Source organism: Coloeus monedula, assembly GCF_965178545.1.
Source record: "Coloeus monedula genome assembly, chromosome: 2".
Taxonomy (NCBI): Eukaryota; Metazoa; Chordata; class Aves; order Passeriformes; family Corvidae; genus Coloeus; species Coloeus monedula.
In genome coordinates, this window is record NC_138782.1 from 115,553,590 (window position 1) to 115,574,490 (window position 20,901).

Genomic DNA, 20,901 nt, shown 5'->3' on the forward strand with positions numbered 1-20,901 from the left:
TAGTCACTCTCACAGTAGAGGTCTTTCCTGATGTTCAGAGAGAACCTCCTGTGTTTCAGTGTGTGTCCATGGCCTCTGGTCCTGGCACTGGGCCCACACTGAGAAGAGTCTGGCTCTGGCTTATTTGATCCTTCCCCCAGGTGTTTATACTGGTAAGATCCCGCTGAGCCTTCTCTCCTCTAGGCTAAACTCCCACCTCTCTGTGTCTCCTCATATAAGAGATGTTCAGTCCCTCCAGAATCTCTGTGGCCCTTTGCTCCAGTCTGTCCATATCTCTCCAGTCTGTCCATATCTCTTTGGTACTGGGCATGCTGGAACTGGACACAGCACTGGGAAAAGATGTCCTCTGTTGGCTGAGGGTAGGGGGCTGATGTAAAGCCTGACTCAGATGTCTAAGAGTCTAAGAGAGTGAACAGCAGAGGAGGAGGTGTTGAAAGAAGAAGCCAAGGGGAAGGCTGGACAGAAAAGTTGAGTCACAGCCCACAGAACAGTGTTTGGAAGAGTTTTCTAGTAGAAATCTAGAACACTAAATTGCATGTGGCCTTGAGGCCAGAACCTGAAGGTTGTGTGAAGTGCCTCAAGGCTGAGCCCCTTGTCCTTTTCTCCCAAAAGTATCAGGATCCCTGCAGAGACGTGACCAGAGGCAGAGGAGAGGAGGGAATGGGAGAATTCCCCAGGGAATGGGGGTGCAGAGATCTAGAGGAAAAGAGCCCTGGCACATGGCTGGGAGCCTGGGAGGGGGGGCTCCAAGCTGCTCTTGGATTGGCTCTCTGTGAGCCTGCTGCTGTTCCCAGGGGCTCTGAAGGAGGGACCAGGACATTTCACCTACCTGGAAAGTGTCCTGGGAAAAGTCCAGAGGGCCAGTGTCCAACTATGCTGCAGTTGGCTTGATTCTACTTCACTTTCCCAGAGTGGGTAAAAAGGCACTGAAAATGTCGAGTTTTCCACATATATCTGGAATTTAACTAATAGCAAGGAACTGAGAGGAGGTTGAAAGGTGAACATTTTGCAGGAGGCTTGAGATGAACAGGAAGAGCTCTCCACTGGCAAGAGGAGACATTGTTAACATACTTTGTGAAAAGGTTGATCCCAGTAGGAGAGAAAGAAGACATCCCCAAGAAATGTCAAACAAATCCAGTTGGTCATTTGGTCATTCAATTTATGCATTTATTCAGTAGCAGATTTGAACACAAATGTTAAAAGGAATTTTGTAAGCAAATATTGAGCCAATGGCTTTCAAATAAATTTTCTTTCCAGTAATGAAATACAAAGATACTGCTCTGACAGAGGTAGGACTGAAGAACTGTGAGACAGCCTTCAAAGCTATGGTCACCCACTGGTGTTCTGAAAAGGGCTGACAGTAAACTTGACCTTTGGTTAGTTAAAGAAGATATCATTAAAGTTATTATCCATTTAAATAAACCCCAACAAACCACAATACCTTATTTAAGCTTTTTCAATGTAGAAACAAGTCAAAGTGAGAACAAAGGTAAGACAGAAAACAGTGTTGAGCAATTATTGGAAGGGATAAAACATTGCCAGTCTTTTATGAGACAGAAAAGAAATGCTGATGATCTTGAACCTCATATTTAGAATAGTTGTACTTTAACTTTTGTTTACTTTTCAGTCCCATCCTCTAAGCTCATCCTCCACTCTGTGTCATGCTTAACTCCTTTCTTTCCTTTCCTTTCCTGCCAGTGTAAGGCTTCCTCACGGAAGAACAAAAGACTTAGTAAAATATTTTATTTAAGCTTAAGTTTTTTAAGTGTCCAGTCACATATTACACAGAAGTTGTAACTAATTACTAATGAAGCTCTGCTGATTCAAGGTATTCAAAACTTTAATTGGGAAATAACCAACCAGAGACAATACCCTAAGCCAGAGAACCAAATGCCACTGGCATTTGCAATGTGGAGGTGAGCAACTAGGGTAAAATACTTTTGGAAAAACAAATCGTACACTTCAAGGGCACAGTCACATGGAAAAGAAAGTAACATGTAAAGCTCTGATTAAACAAAAGTGTTCATCTCCCTACTCTGTTTTTTGAGCGAACCTAAGGGACTGATTTCTCTGGGGGAGGAATCTGCTAAAAAAGAAGCCAGGGGACAATAATGGGTACTTGGAGGATGAGGGTATGACTTACTATGGAAAGATTATAAGCAGAACTGGAGAACAAAACTGTATAGTTCATTTTTTCCCTTTTTGATTAAAAAAACCCAACTCTAAATGTAATTATTGAGGTTATCATTCACCAGGGAAGGTTCAGGTTGGATGTTAGGAAAAAATTCTTCACTGGAAGAGTGGTTAAACATTGGAATAATTCCCCCAGGGAAGCAGGGGAGTCACCATCCCTGGAAGTGTTCAAGAAGTGAGTAGACACAGCACTTCTCAATGTGGTTTACTGGCCATGATGATAATCCATCCAAGGTCGGACTTGATGATTTTGGGAGTATTTTCCAACCTTAAGGATTCTACAATTCTGAAAGATTTACTGACAGTGAGCTGTACTTCCTCACTCAAGTATTCCTCTATGGTCAGCATGCAAAACTAGTGAAATTACCTCACCCATTCAAGGTGGATGAAAGACTGCCTGAATCTCCAAGTAGGAATTTGAGGGGTGAAATTCATGTATTGAGGATAAGATTTTTACAGGCTGTCCACAGATGGAATCTTTTTCAAGTACTTCAACACTTTGTAAATTATGCACAAAATACTTCTAAAATCTTTACAAATGTGATATTTACATTGTTAAATGTCTCCTCAGTTTTTACAAAAATGAATGTGTGAAAGCTTTGAGAGGATAAAGGACGTCTTACAGCCAACAAGGTAGAAGAGAGTCAGTCATTGCACATCTGCAGAAGAGCTTATCTGAACTAAAGTGTGATACAACAAATGTATTTTTATTCATGGATAGAAGTCTGACATATGTAGCAGTATACAGTGGGTATAACATATGGGACATCCCTGCCTAGTATCTTTCTAAAGATTTTCAAGGAAAAATACTGCAGCAGAACTGAAAATATGTGCTATTTTATATGAGAAGAGTTTTCCCCTTAAGTTTGATAAGTAAGGCTTGAAATAAGATCCTAAAATAGAAAAAATCTTAAAAGTTCACCCACTTTGGTCTTACATCAGCAGTAGCTTTTCTGTGAATGATGGATTGAGGCACCATGTTCCTTCTGTTTGATTTCCACTTTCCATCCATTGTCTCTTAGTGGAATATCCCATGCATGAAGGCACCTCATGGAGCTCCTTCAGCTACTTCAATTTTTGTCTTTGAACGGAGCAGCCACTGACATCACTTCTTAGGTAGAGTTAATTTACTTTAGCTACAATTTTCCTCTTTCTGCTTTCATTTCTTCTAGGAGACAGTGACTTCAGAGTCAGTGACTCACCCCATGGAAGTTCTTTGCCGAGTCTTTTGTAGGTTGAATGTAGTTTCTTTCCAATCAGTTCCAAACAATTCGTGTTTTTCTGGAGTTGGTTTTAGTTCAGGTTCTATTTATTGACATTAACACTGCTGCAATCCACTTATTACTGTTGAATAGAATAAGACCTATTATGCAATCACCTGGTTTTCATAGCTCCTACTCAGTTCCCTTATTGTGTCCTTGAAACTAACTAAATCTATGAGAATAAATAAATAGATCTATAGCAAAAATGAAGTTTTTTTACAATTTCACTTTCTTCTCCCTTTCAATAAACATGTTAACAGTGAATCTTAATACTCATATTGCCTCTCATATTGCCTTATCAGTCACTGTATTCTGTGCTTTTCCATGAGAATTATTTCAACATTTTGCTTCCTGTTATAATCAGACTTCAAAATCCAGCACATTTTCTCCTCTGTCAGAGAACAAGACAACACGCTTTCTAAAAAAGTTAATCTGGGATGCTCTAGTGAAAAGTTTGTTCAAGTCCAAATAAGAAATATCAATTCATTTCTTCTTGATTACCCCTATACAGCTGAAGGATGTAACTCAGAAATCTTGCACTGAAGTATATTATCCTGTGATAACCTTGAAATCCAAAGTTTATTACAACAACTATATTGTTATCAGTGACAACAAAAGATAAAATATATATAATTTCAAAGAGCAGTTTGGGGTGTTTTTTTCTGATGAACAAATATATTAGAAGGACCTAATTTATTCACCTGAGCTTGGCATAATGACTAAGCAGTTTAAAATCAAGCTTGTTTTCTCTTACAAAAATATAGCTATCTACAGCCCTATCTTAAAAACCTGGTGTGGTTGGGACAATACTTGGGTGTTTTTTCATTGTTTCTTAGCATTAGAAACACGAAAGAGCATCATTAGGACAAATATTGCAGATTAACTATTTTTCTACATGGCAACTTCAAATCTGCTCTGCTCGTCATGGTGGCTGGAGTGAATTTCGGGTACTGTCTCCTCCTCTGGAACCTGCCATGAAAAACAAAGAAGAGTTCAGTTAAGGAGATGTAGACTTGCTTTTGCCATAAAAGAAGACTAAAATGTGCTGAGAATGTAATTCTATTTGCATATATATTATATATCTGTTTATTAACATGGACACAGCCTGACATGGACCATCAATTCTGGATACTGAGGGATGAGCTCAGGATTTTATTCATAGAAGAAGGAGTTTAATTCATTAAAAAAACTAATAAAATTTCCTTTTGACTTCACATTTTATTTACAAGGAATGTATATCATATAGGCTTCTTGCCTTGTTTTTTGGGTTTGTTCTGGCATAAAGGATAAAATTCAGGTTGCCTAAATTAAGAATATGTCATCAGTCTCTGATAAGGAAGAGGATACCTGATACAGTGAGCATGTAAGAGAGAGACAAAGGCCTCTACTGTGATATCAATTTGTTATCTCTCTTTCTGCTTTTTGTTCAAGGTGAGTCCAGTGAAAAAGGCATGATTATCTAAGAAGTCCAAAAAAGATCCTGGAGGTGGCCTTGATAAATTCACAGCCTGAGGTAGAGCAGCATTTTTGAATTTTGAAGAGGCAGATTTTCTGACTCATATGTGCAAACCACAAAGGCCAGGAGAGTGGGGCTGCAGTGTCTGTACATTCTCCAACATAACGAAAATGAACTGAGGTTGTGTCTTACCTCCCAATAAACAGAGTCATCAAAGCAGTTCTGGTCAGATACTTGTCCCAAGAAGGGCAGCTTTAGAATAGCACCTGCAGGAAAACCAGCATCAGAGGTCAAAAAAATGAAGAAAATGACCAAATAAATGTCCCTCAGATGTTCCCTGGGCAGCCAGCTAAGTTTTCTAATTCATTTCCTCATCTACAGAAATGCCCAACCATTCTGGGGCATTAGGTCATTCATTCTGAGAGGTGATGCAGATTTCTTCATATAAACATAAATAAGAGCATAAGTAAGAGCTTGTTTTTAATTGACCAGACTTCAGACCAAAATTTTCTATTTCAGCCTGATTTTTTTGTTTGTTTGTTTGGAAGTATTCACAAACACATGGAAACATGTGACACCTCATCGAGTACGTCTTGATCTCAAGCTATTTTCTGTTCAGAATTTTAAGTGTCAGAATCTAGAGAAGAATTTCATCCAGAACAACGCCTTATTATTCCTATAAATATAAAACTCAGCATCTTTGGAGCATGCGTTCAGTAAAATATCTAGAATCACAGAATCATGGAAACATGTTGGTTGGAAAAGACCTCCAAGATCATTAAGTCCAATCCTAGACCAAGCACCATCTTGTCAACCTGACCAGAGCACTGAGTGCCACATCCAGTCGTTCCTTGGACACCTCCAAGGATGGGGACTCCACCACCTCCCTGGGAAGCCCCTTCCAGCGCCTGACAACCCTTTCAGTGAAGGAATTCTTCCTGATGAACCTGAACTTCATTTGAAGACAAAAACATTGGAAAACTACTTTTCCATATTTGAGTTTCCACCATCATGCCATTACCCATTATTTCAATTTTGTATTATTCACATGAAATTGTTGATACATTTAACTTCTTCATGGAGAAACCTCTAAATTCACAGGTGTTTTTAGTCACTATATGCATCATACTGACCTGTCAGTGCTCCTCCCACCAGTGCAATTCCAAGTGTACTGCCCAGGGCAGCAGCCTGCATGCTAGGAGTAAGCAAGTGACCATTCCTGAAAAGGGTAGAAAACCAAAACATTGCCTATCAAAAAACTGTTACACTTTGAGACTGATGATCAGTCTTATGACACAGTACTTGCTGCATGCTGGACAAGGTGACCCATAGGAAAATATCCTAGAGTCTTTAAGGTTGGAAAAGATCTCCTAGATCATAGAGTCCAACAAATCCTGCCATTGCTACGCACAAGGCAGAACTCATGATTTTAATTTAGCTTTGTTTTAGGCTACAGATGAAAAGAAGTTCTTTGAGGAGGTTATTAACGTCCCGCAAGCCATTAGAGAATACTCCCTGTTGTCAAAAAGACCAGCATGTCATCTTTTTGGAGTTTTATGAGATAGTGGAAAAAAACCACTTTGCTTTTTTTTTTTGAATTCTTACAATTACCAGCAGTGTAATTGTAGAGTCGTAATAAAGATTTTTCTATGTTTGAATGGTCCAGCGTGCTGCTTCTTTATGATGTTTTATTTATTTTTAGTTGAGCTTTTAATCTGTAACAAGCTTGTCATTTAAACAGTGTGTTAAAGGCAGGAGATCCAGAAGAATCCAAATTAAATGAGAAAACAATACCTGACATCAAATCAAAGATGCATTTCTGAAAAAAGATCATAATTAGATCCAAAGAAGGTAGCAAATTAGGATAGACATTCAAAAAATAAAAAAAACTTCTTTCTCTCTTCTCTATATAACTCACCTAATTTCCCTTTTTGCTGCAGTTACTATGATGCCAGCAATACCTCCCAGAATTCCAGGTAAACCATGTAAATTATGAACTCCACAAGTGTCCTGAATTTTCAGCTTGGATGCCAACACAGGCTGCAATGAGGGGAAATAGGAAGTTTATAGTGAGTTTATAGTCTTTCATGATCTCTAGATTGAGAAAGAGCAGAAGTACAAGAATCAAATTATTATTAAAAGTCACCATTACCTGGAGTTTACTGTATCTATCCTCCCTTTGTAGCAAACCAAGGGAGCTCCAGGAAAGCCAGAGAGAAACAAGAAATGGGAGCAGAGCTGGGTCCCCAATACTTACAGTCAAGAACTGGAATCCAAGGACAGATACAATTCCAGCAATGACCCCAATGAACATGGCAGAAAAAGGGTGGATTTCCAGGTCAGCACAGGTACCCACTGCTACTCCTCCTGCCAGGGTGGCATTTTGAATGAGAACCTACAAAGGGGACATGGAAGAGGAGGTGACACATGAGGAACAGATGTTTGTTTTAGGGCTGAGTGCCTCTGAAGGCTCTCTTGCACATGCTGGGTTCAGACAAATGACTGCAGCAACTGGAAAGAAGTGGGTGAAAACAGGGCTGGATTTGAGGGCAAGGAGATGGAAGGTTGTCAGGCTGGCAGCCCCAAGCTGGTTTGGTTTTGCCTGCTGTGCAGCTGCACTGCGAGATTGCCAGGGAACAAGTCATTGCCTTGAGAGACCTATTTTGGCTCTTGTAATAAGGAAGCTCAAGGGGGACCACCTTTGGAATAAGATCCAAAAGTCCGCCTGAACACTGGACTAATGTTGCTACAGTCCAGCAGGTTCTGTGGACAAGAGAGAATCATCACAGAATCACTAAGGCTGGAAGAGACCTTTAAGATTAGTAAGTCCAACCATCACACCAGCATCACCACCATGTTCCCTGGACAGTCTACTACACTGCTTTCCAACCCTTTCTGTGAAGGAATTTCTCCTAATATCCAGTCTAAACCTGCCCTGATGCAACTTGAGGCTGTTTTCTCTCATCCTGCCACTTGTTATTTGAAGAAGAGACCAATCCCCACCTGTTTCTGATGCCATGCAGATTTTTTGCCTTTCCTTTTATACCCCTGTTATACCTTTTTACAACTTCTGTACTCTTAGTGCTTTTTGCCTACATTCTTGGACTTGTTTGTCAAGCTAAGAGACTAAACATTTTAGAGGCTTCATAGCTAGGGATCAGTGTGCCCCAGACCCCAAGGTCCTCTCCAGAACACATTCTGTAAACCAAGATAGAACCATCCAGGGGAAGGTTCCTTGGGGAGGGGGTCTCACTTGAGCCTCTCATTGGGGAATCTTTGATAGATATGCTAATTAGTAAAATCTATAATGTTATACCCAATGTTGGGGGACACACACACACACTCGGTGGGGTGCATCTCGATGCATATGACCTGGACGTGTGCACCTAAGGATCCTTAAAATAAATACCAAGGTAAAATCCCTTTTCCCCTTCTAACCATGTATGACTCTTGATTTTAAGACCAGGAAAAGGCATCAGTTCCATCCTCCTCCCTCAGGGAGTTTTAGAGAGTGAGAAGATCCTTCCAGAGCCTCCTTTTCTCCAGACTGAGCCCCCCCAGCTCCCTCAGCCATGTCTCATCAGACCCTATAGCTTTTACAAGTGTAATAGCTCTAGTATGAGCAGAGGCTCCAGATAGCCTGGACAGATAGATGGACACTGGGAATCTGCCTAGTCATCCGTATTACAGAGGGTTGACTCAATTTAACAGGGGTTAAGATGTGATTCTTACCATACTGAATTTGCCTCTTTTATCCACCAAGCTGGAGAGGGCAAACGTTACGATGGTACAGGCAGCCAAGGAGTAGTAAGTGTTGATAATGGCTGTTGTCCGGGCTTTCACGCCAGTTGCAATGGCAGAGTTGAAACTGGGCCAAAAAAGCCAAAGGAACAGGGTACCTGGATGAATAGAAGTCAAAACAAAGCAAAAGCTGTTTAGTTACAAGTGCCAACACAACAGAGTGAGCTACAAGAAATGAGGGCAATGATTAATAAGAAACAGGGAATAGCCAAAATTCTGGAAGAAATAATAGAATATGCAGAAGTTTTTGACAGTGGCAGCTGGGATTTTGACACATGGTCTCTGTCAAAATTTGCTAGAAGGCTTTAATGACCCCTTGTCATGCCTGACTGACTGACAGAGCTCACCACCACTCTGAAACCCCAGCCAGAATAGGAGGCATAGACAACACAGTTCACATGCAAATCCTTTATCATCTATCAATAAAACTGAAAGTTTTAGCTGGTGAATTGGTCTATGAACAGTTCTCATGGACAGGTAGATATATAGTTTCCAACATTCATTACCATGACAGGCACAGCTCAATCCTTTTAATTATGGCAAATTCCTTTGGAAATTTGCAGAAAGGCAGAAGATTTAACAGAAAGAAAGTCAGCACTAATGCACAAAGAAAATGCATCTTTAATTTGATGTTTCCTTTCTTTGAACCAAGGAAAAACTGTAAAAATATGTATGCCACTGAAAACACGGTGCATGCATCAGACTAAAAGGAATTTGCCTGCAGAAGTGTACTTAGGAAAATGGATGTAGCATAATAATAGGTAATCAGTAAAAAATAGAGATGGAAGAGGGATGAACAGCTGATCAGCACTCGATATTACTTCACCTACCAATCATGGCAAACATGTCTGAATGATAGGTGGATTCATCATTTTCATGTTTTCTCGTCAGACCAGGACGGTACAAGATGAAAGCTGCAGCCAGACCAAAATAAGCTCCAAAAGCATGGATAGTCATCGAAGCTCCAACATCTGTGGCCTGTAATAGGGACCCAAAATCATGCCACAGATTTTATACAGCAGAAAGACGGGGGTCTGATGAACAAGAAGTCTGGAGGATTTAATGCTTTATTTTCTATGGTAGAACCTAGAGCTTAGCATATGCAAACTGGAAGTATTACAAAGTGAAAGCATTTGTTATAAAGAGAAAACAGTGATTGCTAAATAGTTGTACCTCTAATACTTCAGTAACTAGATGTTCATTGCATGCAAAGATGGTGATCTCCAGAAGTGTCAGGATCAGCATCTGAACGGGACTTGTTTTCCCCAGGAGTGCTCCAAATGAAATCAAAGCAGTTGCTGTACTGAAGTCTGCATTTATCATGCTGAAGTTAAGAAAAAGAAAAAAACCAAAACAAAACACATGAACAAAACCAAAATTAGTTTGAAAGCTGTAATATCCAATGTGCCATTAAAATGATATCATTAAAATAAGAGCTTTAACTCTTCAGATATAAAATTATCAATCTCCTCTTTGTGGATAAAAATTAAATCAAAGCTTTCCAGACAGATCTTGTAGGGATCTTACCAGCTACTGAAGAGTAAGTGTAGAAGGTTTCCTCCCACTTATACCATCCATGTGCTTAGCTGGTTGAAATTATGGTGAAAAGGCAGATGAGAAGTGTGTTGGGACATGCAGGGATGTCATGGAATCGCAGAATCACTTAGGTTGGAAAAGATCTCTAAGACCATTGAGTCCAACTGTTCACCCAGCACTGCCAAGTCCACCACTAAACCATGACCCAGTGCCATACCTGCATGTTTTTTTAATCACTTCCAGGGATGGTGACTCCACAGCTGCCCTGGGCAGCCTGTTCCAATGATTGACCACCCTTTCTGTGAAGACATTTTTCCTAATATCCAGTCTAAACCTCCCCTGGTGTGATTTCTTCTTGTCCCTTCAGGCCATTTCTTCTTATCCTGTTGCTTGTTTTTTGGGAGCAGAGCCCAACCCCTATCTGGCTGCACCCTCCTGTCAGGGAGTTGTGCAGAGCCAGAAGGTCCCCCTTGACCCCCCCCTTTCTCCAGGCTGAGCCCCCCCAGCTCCCTCAGCTGCTCCTCATCAGACTTGTGCCCCAGACCCTTCCCCATCTCCTTTGTCCTCTGGACATGCTCCAGCCCCTCAATTTCCATCCCTGACTGCCACCTAGGCTTCAAAGATGACAGCGAGCTCTTTGGTCAGATGCTTTATGTAATCCTGGAAGCCTTGCACAAGTTTCTGTCTCTGTGCATCATCTTTGCGTGAGCTGTCAGGCAGGAGCAGTGTTAGTATATTTTGGGGAATGGCAAAGGTAAATAAAACCTCAAATTCATCAAAAATGTGGAGCACAGAGAGGCACTAACCTGTGGGTCCCTCTACACACATGCCTGCCTGTAACCATTAGGGAGCTACTTATATTGCTCCTGCTTTCCCTTCAGTAATGTTTGGATGCTGTTCTTTTCAAAATTGCCTACAAGTTGTCTTGGAAAACAGAACTGCAGATGTGGAAAACATTCTGAGACCTTGGTAGAGGCAGGACGGGTGAATAGGAGGGGCATTAAATGTGCTTAGAGACATTTCCCATGAGGTCTCTTATTCTGTGATTGGTGTTCAGACCCTGCTGGAGTATGACGCTCATGAAAATCATTCCTCGAGAAGTAAAAGAAAACCTTATGAGTGGATAGACATGCTTCTCCAGCCTTTCATCTGTGCTCCCATGTGTGACAGAAAGAGATCCTTCCGTGCCTGCTGGATGCAGGACGTGCTGTGCTACTGCTGGAAATCTTCCAGCTTCCACAGCTTCAGAGATTCAAAGCAATCTCTCTACAGGACCCACACCTCCTACACATAATATAGCACCTCACATTTCATCACAAGCTTTGGTTGCCTTGGCCCAGTGCACCAGGAGTGGCCCCTTCAGAGGTGAAGGGCAGAAGGATGTGGAGAGGTGGACAATAAGGCTTAATGAAACTTAGGTAAAGTCTGACCCCATAGATGTTGTGGCTTATGGCTTCTCCTGATATCTTTAGGCATAGAAATATCAAGTTTTGTAAATTCACATATACCTTTTGATGTCAATAATAATCTTCCCTTCATTCATGTGCCAAAATCCTTGCATCAAAATTCCCCACTGGAGACCAAAGGCAGCAATGAGCATGTTGAAACCAACACTGCTGAATCCATATTTCTTCAGAAAGGTCATCAGGAAACCAAATCCAACAAATATCATCACATGGACATCCTGAAAGTCTGAAGGGAAAACACATCTATGTAGTGACTGTGAAGAGAGTCTGTGAAGGGTAAAAAGCCAGGGACAAAGGAGGAGTGAATAGAAAAGAGTTCCAAACTCCAGTCATGGATGTGATCCATTCTTCCCACTTCATGACCAGTCTACCAGTTGAAGACTTGAGTGTCTGGAAAATGCCACACCTAATTATTGATTATATTGATGCCTATATCATTATGGAAAACCACTGGATCTCTATACTCATAAATTTAATGTGTCTGGCACTGAACTCTCTTTGTGAAGCTGCCTGGAACATGCCCACAGCTTCATATCCTTACAGAAAAGTTATGTTTCCTTTTCAATAAAGGTGGTTGGAGCCAGTGTGTTCTGGCTAACTCAGAAATTGTACATGGGATTTGTTTGGGTGAGTGTTAGGTGTCCCACTGCAAAGGAATGCTTGTCATCCCTAAAAATTACTGTACAAGACATTGATCTTTGTACATGGATAAAAGAAAAATTAATTTTAAGACAAAGTTTAAACTAAAAAATTAATATAAATAATCAGCATACAATTAGTCTTCATTCAAATATTTGATTGTTTTTCGAAATATGAATTTTGTTAAAATATGGCTAGTTCTTTTTCTACTTTTTTAAGTTATTACTTTTAATTTTCCTTTTAATTCTTTTAATCCAAACTGAATCTGTCACCATAACATGGATACTTGATATTTTAAAATATATTTTTTACTTTTAAGCCTTATGTGATTTAATTGACTCTAAACCAGACAGGTTTGAGTCCTGTAATTGCAACTTTTTGTCCAATTCTACTGTTATTAAGAACCTCCAGTACAATGACACCATTAAAAAAATATTTCATGCCAATAAGTTGGAAAAACTTGAGCTGGTTAGTATAATATTTGACTTGAAGTTACAGTTCCCATTACTTGAAGCATTCCTCAGTTTTGCATTACCAGGCTTAGCCAAAAGAGGGCCCAGAAGTCTAAGAAGTTACTGGGGATTCCTAATAAACTGTTTTATATTTGCAGTGTCATCTTCCAGCCCTGACCTAGCACTGAAATATGCAGTAAAAGCCTTTACTTTGCATTTAAGAAACAGCATCGTTGGTTGGCTTGGAATGAGATGAAAAACTTTAAGGTCCCTTCCAACCCAGACCGTTCTGCGATTCTACAGAAATGCAGGTGGTTCACAAACATCTCCAACCTTTTTGCTTCCTTTTCAGGCTGGAATTTTAAAGCTCTCTGGACTTATTTACACAAATGATTAAATGTCCTGGTTAAAACTATGTTAATTTGTGGGTGTTGAGGACAAATTCCTTCTAGTTTAGCCTGTACCTTGACCTCCAACTACCTCTCATGCATTACTTTAAAGAAGACTAGGTCTGGAATGGCTCCAAATGAGGAAGAAAACAGCATGATTTGAACGGAACTGGTTCAATAACCAGCTGTTTTTGACAAAGCGTAGCATTTCTATTCTGTGAGACAGGAAAAGAAGGATTGGGAAAAATGTGCCAGTGGATCCTGAACAAAGCCACTGCCCAGAATTCTGCAAGGCTGGCCCACTGCAAGGTGGTTAGTCTGACACAAAGATGCTTGTGGCACACACTAAGACTGATTTTGCTTGGTCTAAAGTTGTAGACCACAGAACCCTGAGAGGGATGCATAAGTTTTCCTAGGCCATGAATCGTGGTTGCTCACAGGACAACGCACACAGGATGGCAATACTAAAGAAATCCTCTTGTAGTGCTCTAGGAACCATCACACCCCCTTGTTCTCCCATTACAGTGGCACAACACACCTGAAATTGTCCATCCAATTTACTGTGCCTGTACTGGCATCCACCAGAAAGAGATGTAATGCAAAGCTATGCTTTGGGAATGATGTCAGCTTAGCCTTCCTTACCGGAGTGCAAAGCTATGCTGATCCTCCACTATTATTTTAATTTCTCTTCTGTTCAAAACCACTGAAGCAGCTTGCAGTCATGGTGCTGAGGTGTCTAAGGCATACAAAATCAGGCCCTGCACTGCAGTCCTGAGAATATAAATTAGCTCTTAGATGAAACAACTAAATCTCTGAGGTAGAGATGGGTTAACATCCTAAGGCATAGTGTGGGAAGCAGTTTGAACCCATCATTTTGGGGACTCAGGGGGAGTCCTGGCTCAAAATATTTACTAATACACCTATACAACCACAGCATTAAATTTCTGCCAAGTCCTTAGGCAAACTGTGCTTTTGTTGCACTTCGTACAGGTAAATTTGAGAGTAAGGGGTCCTAAAAGGGAAAATACAGGTATTGTGAAAATCTGCTTTTATTCTCATTCTTTATTGGGAATGACCTCTGTCAGGTCAGCATCTAAAAGTTCAGCATGATATCGGTGGTGTTGGCTTAATTCATGTCTCTACTGGTAATCTGAGCAGCCTGGCCTAAAGAAGTACAAGTTCTTCTCTCTTAAAACACTGTTCCCACCTTAAGAGCAGTCCCTTATCTATGCTATGCCTGGAGCCCTGCCTGGGAGGAGGTCAAGGGGCTGGTTTGCATGAGCCCAAAGCATTCTAGAAGGTTGCTCAGAGGTCAATAGTGTGGGCAGCTGAGGGACAAGTGTGCAGGAATAACACAGTCATACACTGCCTCTGCAGGGAGGCATGGGAGACAACAGGAAACTCCTCCAGCACTTTTTAGACACTGATAATAGTGAAGAAATAAGCATAGGTGATCTCTAACTGGGTAGGTGACATTTAAAGATCTGTATTGTAGTGTTACTACAATTTTCTGTGCTGCCAAGTTATTAGTGTGGGTTTTTTTGCACAGCTTTTGTCTAGACCAAACTATCACCTCCTGGGTGATAGTGGTCCAAGAGTAATTCCCAATACACTGTCTAGATAAGGGCACCTAATTTAGGAACTTGGATAGTTCAATACAATTGGGATGGTTTAATATGATACCAGCTAAGAGAGCTGCATTTGTTCAGCCTGGGGAGACCTTAAAGCGCCTTCTAGCACTTAAAGGGGGCTTATAAAAAAGTGGAAGAGTGACTTATTGAATGGGCAGATAATGATAGGACAAGAGGGAACAGTTTTAAATTTAAAAAATGAGAGATTTAGATTGGATATTAAGAATAAATTCTTTGCTGTGAGGGGGCTGAGGTTCTGGCAATCTGCTGAGGCTGCCCAGAGAAGCTGTGGCTGCCCCACCCCTAAAAGTTTTTAAGGCCAGTTTGGACATGGCTTGGAGCATCCTGGTCTATTGGAAGGCATTCCTGCCCACGGCAGGGGTTTGGAAAGAGGTGACCTTTAAGGTCCCTTCCAACCCAAACTTTCCTTTGGCTCTATGAACATCATTGACATGGCTAAACTGTGTCACAAAGAGAGCGGGCTCTGGCACAGCCTAAGTTACCATATCTCAGGGATACTGCCACATCTCAGTGAAGCTAACCTAAATGTGAGTAATTAGCCCCTGAGGTTCATCAGCTGGCTTCCATCTGGAGCTGAACAATGCCCTGCCTTTGCTGTTCTCTGACCCAGACAATGCTTTCTGTGAGAATACACAAGACTACTCGACCCTGAGATCACATTCTCCTGTAACAGCCACTGAAAGGACAGTTAGAATGAGAGAAAAAGAGGGATACATTCAAAATTACACAGGTGCTACCTACAGGCAGGGAGTTCTGTACCCTGTCATCCTCATCAAGCGCACTGCAGTCAGGGCTACAAGTCTTTGAGGCCTCAGAGCCAAGAAAACGGAAAACAAACCTTCAGTACTGCCAGGAAAACACAGTTTGCATCTCTGCAAACTTGGTTTTCTATTTATTCGCAATAGTCTATTCTTTACATGAGGAAGAGGGGGTGAGAGAAGTGAGTAACTACTTCTCAGGCCAAAAGCTTTTTCTAATCTTCAACAAGTATTTCAGAGCAACAATTCAACAGAAACATTTCCAGGCTAAACCATTACTGCCTAACAGAGACACTGCTGTGGAAGATAGCAGGAGGTTATCCACCTCATCAAAAAAACTATGGCCCTTTCTGGAGTCCAGCTTCTACAAACATTTTATAACAGTGATGCATATGTAGCCAAATTTCCGTGTTCTCATAGGACAGCCTTTCAAAACCTGGATGCTAGTAACAAAACATTCTATTCATTTTAATTATTTAATACAGTAATCAGGATAGAAGGTCTGGCAAGAAACACCCCTATCTGTCTCTGGAAAATGCTGGAATCTTTCAAAGCAATACATAGTTCTCCAAGTCTTAACTTGCTGTGCAAACACTAGAACTATTTCCCAGGCTCTTCTCTCACAGAACAGTAAACTTCTCAGCAGTGAGGTACTTGCAGAATTTTATATGTCCTCAGCTTGGATTTGTCTTTGAAGTCCGCTGCTTTCATACCTCAGAAAAATTTGTTTGCCCCAAAACACAATTTTCTTTTCCAATTTTATCAGTAGGTAGGTCTCATAAGTTATTCAGAAATCTTACTTAGGATCAGTTTAAAGAAATTCCAGCTACTGTAAATCTTAAACAGAAATACTTACATGGGTATAAATGTTCATGAACAGGAACTGTGTCATAATCCACAAATATCCCAAACAAAACAATGATGATCGCTTCAAGAAGAAGTGCCAGGATCGAGAACTTGAACCTCATGTTGGTGTCAAAGTCTGGAGGCATTGCTGGAGAGCAGGTGGCTGTGAGAGCTTGATAATGGGTGTTTGCCTTCAGAGGAGCTGACTAATTCCGTGGGTCTGGGTGATATAGGAAAAAAAAAAGAAACATAGACGTGAATACACCGTCACACCCACTATGGGAGGGAAAAAGTACAGGTCAATATAATGATTTCGATTTCCCAGGGTACTTCTGTGCATGAAATGCTGGCTTGCATGTGCTTTTTTTTTTTCCAGTTTGTAATACAAACCAGCTCATTCAGCCACAGTTGTACTTTTCACTGCCTTATATGTATTTTAAAACGGAAATAGCCTTCAAGAAAATCTCACACAGCCTGGTTTGCTGCATGTATTAAGGAACAGTGACTCTCTATTTGCTTCCTGTAGTCAATAATATTTTCAAGTTGTAGCTCTTCTTCCAAAAAGTAAATAATTTTGCATTGTTAATAAAACATGGAAAATCACCTTTCTTCATATAGGCTGTGATAAGCAAAGAGAATCTCTTTCAACAGCCTGAAGACATACTTTTTTTTTATTTCACAGTGAAGTTCTCATTCTCACAGCACAAGTCCTCACTGAAAACTGTTATTTAAAAAGGAAATGATTGTACTTCTTTATATGTAAGAAGGTTATTAATAGTTGTTAAAAAAGAAAGCTGTAATTACTAAAAAGAGGAATTTGAAGTAAACAGCTCCATTTTTCATTTTGAATTATTGCTTTTCTTTCATATTCCCCTTAGCTCAGACAATGAAAACAGGTCGGAGACCAAATCTTCTACATGGTTTAAAAAGCTTAGTTTGTAAACTTTCTCACAAATGGAGGATAAAATTAAATTTCACTTAGTTTACTGTTGGATGATCTCTGGCTCTTGAGAGTCACATTGCTTGTCAAAATTTTTCTTGGGTCCTCAAAATTTTGTGGATAAAATATTGTATTGATAGAGTAAATTCACCTCTCTCAGTCCAGTAGTCAGAAAACAGAGCAAAATTGTATGGCAGGAGTTTTTATTTCATGAAAAATTGTATCTTTAAAAAGAGAGATGATATTTTAGTAATTGACTAAATTGACAGCATAAAATGCTGTGTCAATTCTTGGGTATAAAAATCAGCTTAATATAGAGATGTTGGGAGATGATGCTGAGTTGGGCTGCTGTCCTGGTGAGATACTGCTGGAAAACTGCTCCCATGCTATGAGATTTAAAAACCCAGTTATTTTTTAAGATACCTCTATTCTGATGTACAGGGCAGTGACATGACTTTTTCTCTGTTCCTAAGGCAAATTTACAATTCTCTAATATAAAGGTATTAGACCTTTATAATGTATTGATAATGTATTAGACCATTTTCCAAACTAAGTTTAAATTAATCCCAGCTTTTTCTCGTTGAAAATGAGTTTGTGCATTTGGAAGGGGAACCAAAGTATTTAGCAAGAAAACACTCATCTATCACATAATCAAGCCTGCAAGTGGCAAAGCTAAAATAAGCACATATGTATTTTTTTCTTTCATAGCAACTGTATTTCATTTGAACAGGTCAAAGAGAGGAAACAGAGCTTTGTTAAAAAGCTATCACTCATTCTTACTGCACCACAGGAGAGGACACACAGCCAGGTTTGAATGTGAAGACCTGTGAGCTCCTACATTTGCTCAGGAGGTGATTAAAAAACAACAAACTCATGAGCAAAGGTTTTCTTACCCATAGCTCAGCCTTGAATATCTTGTGTATTCATTGCATAAAGTTGTTCCTAGTGAAGGTCCCACGTGGTGTATGTGCAATCCTTATGTTAAGATCTTTCAGGGCTGCAGAAAAGGTTCCTTGATGAAATCTTATCAGGTAAAGTGCCATGTAATAGTGTTTAAAATTTGAAATGGGTCAAGTCCATTCAATCAGGACTTCTTCTGAGATTATTATTTTTTTTCTTAAATCTTATGCAGGTACATACACACACAGAGACACAAAGTCTGTCTTGGAAGAATATTCATCCTTGTCTTTTTTCTTTTTTCTAGGCCAGGAAGAATAATTTAGCTATCTTCCCAGTGAGGTGAACTAATGCCCAGCAGCCACAGAATGCCCCCTAGACATGTACAGGCAATTTACATACAAATAGGGATGCTGAAGAAATTATATTCCAATATTTATGCACGCTAATACTCATTCTCCTAAATAAATGAAGCATTTCTAACTCTCACCACTAACAAGGCTAAATCTGTCACAAATTAACTTCAGATATTGCCAACTTTAAGCTAAAAGGACTGACATCACAAACTGCCAGGAAGAAGATGCTTTATCCCAGGGGTGGAGCTGGACTATTTTGGTCACTGGACTTTTTGGGAAAACACAGTTTGGCCTGACTCACTGCCTCAGTTTTTTCTTGTGGAGATGGTCTTTGACTTGTGTCATATTCGGGTCTGGGCACTGCTTCAGGAAATGGCAGGTGCTTTGGGTACTCTCATCAAGCCTCTCCAAGGGAAGAAGGGTGAATAGCTATACCCTGGGTACACACATACCCAGCCATACCATCTGTGGAGAGTATGGAATGTTTACCGTGTTCAATCATGAAAACAAGGTCTGGATCTTTCAGCCCTACATCACAGTGCAAACTTTGGAGAAAATCAGTTGCTCCTGCATTTTGGGCTGATGTATTTCCCAATAGAAGCAACGGCCATGTCAATGGCTGTCTGTCATTCCCATTTTTTTCCTGATTGCCTTGTTCCTGACACAGGCTTTCCAGGTGATGGGAAACAGCCACTTCCAACACCTCATTTCAAAGGCCAGCAGCCTTTATGTGTCCATCCAGCTGCTGCATAGGGCAATCAAAATGGACACATCTTGAACTGCTTCTCTTTAGGGAATTCCCTCAGGCCTCCTTATTATCTTCATCCCAGTCCTGGTGGCTATAAATGCAAGGGAAGGAGTGAAGGTGTTCTTTGATAAATATTTTTGCACACCTGGATCTATGAAGTAACTTTAGGTATTTGTCATTTAAGTAGCTGTTGGATTTTTTTATCCAGCTTTCCATCTAAACAGGACATGGGTGACATATCACAAACTTTATATAAATAAATGTGAACAGTTATGGCAGGGTTTCAAGCTTCCAGAAGGATAGAAGTAAGAAATAAAGGAGTTGATTGAACAGTATCTTGCCTAAAGAATGAGAAAGAATTTAATTTAATAATCTTCTTATAGAATGCCCTCAAGTATCATTACAAGTGGCATTCAACTCACCAGATACTCTCTGTGCGTTTCTGTACCTGATCTAACCTGCAATGTTTCCCTATTAAATCATGGACTCATGGAATTGTTAAGGTTGGAAAAGACCTCTGAGATCATGAAGTCCAACCGCTAACCCAGCACTGCCAGGTTCGCCACTAAACTGTCCCTCAGCACCACATCTACATGTTTTTTCTATTTATTTTCCAGAAGAAACAGAAACTTCCCAGAGCAATTGTCTTCATGGTAAAGGAAGTTTTAGGTAAAGGAAGTTACCTAAAATACCTGGATAAATAGACAACGTGAATGGAAGTGCCCTTTTTGATTGTGTTTCTTGGCTGACACAGGTTCAAGTCAGGTTCAGGATGTCTCCTAGAAGAGCCTGATGTGATTTAAGACTCTGAGATAAGTTCACTGAAGTCTGAGCTACGAGAATCCCTCAGTCAGTGATGTGGACTTACAGAGCATAACTTGGGTGCACACCAATCTTCAATTTACTTCTTGATGTGTGCTGTTCTTGTGGAGCTATGGAGACCAGAGAAGTGGGATAAGGTGCATCTTGCCTCCATAGCAGGACAGAAATATTTCTTAGATCGTCTGGATTTTGAGCTAAGTTTTTTTGAGAACATTAACATTTATCCTATTTCTGTGGTGTCACGGTAGAAGCATTTTTTTCATTAAACATTAACTTCAGTTCTTTGAGTCAGCAGACCCCTAAGTCTCTTCAAGTTGAAAGCTCAGACAAGTAAATGCAGTTTGTCCACGCAGTCCTTAAATAGCCTCCTTCACCCTAAAGAGGGAAGTAAGTGTATTTTCCGAGTCCTTAGGCAGCAACAGTAAGATCACAGAATGGGTCAGGCTGGAAGACACCACAGTTGATCATCTGGTCCCACCTTCCTCCTCAAGCAGGGTCATCCCAGAGCACATCGCACAGGATTGTGTCCAGACAGTTCTGGAATATCTCCAGTGAGGGAGACTCCACGCTCTCTCTGGTCTCTGTTCAGTGCTCAGTCACTGCACTGGAAAGAAGTTCTTCCTCATGTTCAGGTGGAATTTCCTGGGCATCAGTTTCTGCCTGTTTCCTCTTTGTCTTGACTGGATCC

At 40.5% G+C, this 20,901-nt stretch overlaps 1 protein-coding gene across 1 annotated transcript; it reads right to left on the reverse strand.

The window, feature by feature from the left end:
• Positions 1–1,183: 1,183 nt before the first annotated feature.
• Positions 1,184–16,636, reverse strand: RHAG (Rh associated glycoprotein). The gene is made up of 10 exons (XM_082276695.1): positions 16,461–16,636; positions 11,757–11,940; positions 9,886–10,036; positions 9,543–9,690; positions 8,644–8,810; positions 7,169–7,306; positions 6,830–6,951; positions 6,045–6,130; positions 5,104–5,177; positions 1,184–4,424 (listed from the first exon to the last, which is right to left on the reverse strand). The coding sequence occupies exons 1-10, from the start codon at positions 16,594–16,596 to the stop codon at positions 4,347–4,349; spliced, it is 1,284 nt and encodes a 427-aa protein (XP_082132821.1). The 5' UTR covers positions 16,597–16,636; the 3' UTR covers positions 1,184–4,346.
• Positions 16,637–20,901: the final 4,265 nt, after the last annotated feature.

What these genes read in the sequence shown, in the direction of transcription:
- RHAG (XM_082276695.1), bottom strand. Translation starts at nt 16,596, where the DNA reads ATGCCTCCAGACTTTGACACCAACATGAGGTTCAAGTTCTCGATCCTG. An exon ending in ATTATTATTGACATCAAAAG is followed by an intron (nt 10,037 to 11,756) that starts GTATATGTGAAT and finishes TCTTAACTTCAG; the next exon opens with CATGATAAATGCAGACTTCA. An exon ending in AAAGAGGCAAATTCAGTATG is followed by an intron (nt 7,307 to 8,643) that starts GTAAGAATCACA and finishes TCCCCTTTGTAG; the next exon opens with GTTCTCATTCAAAATGCCAC.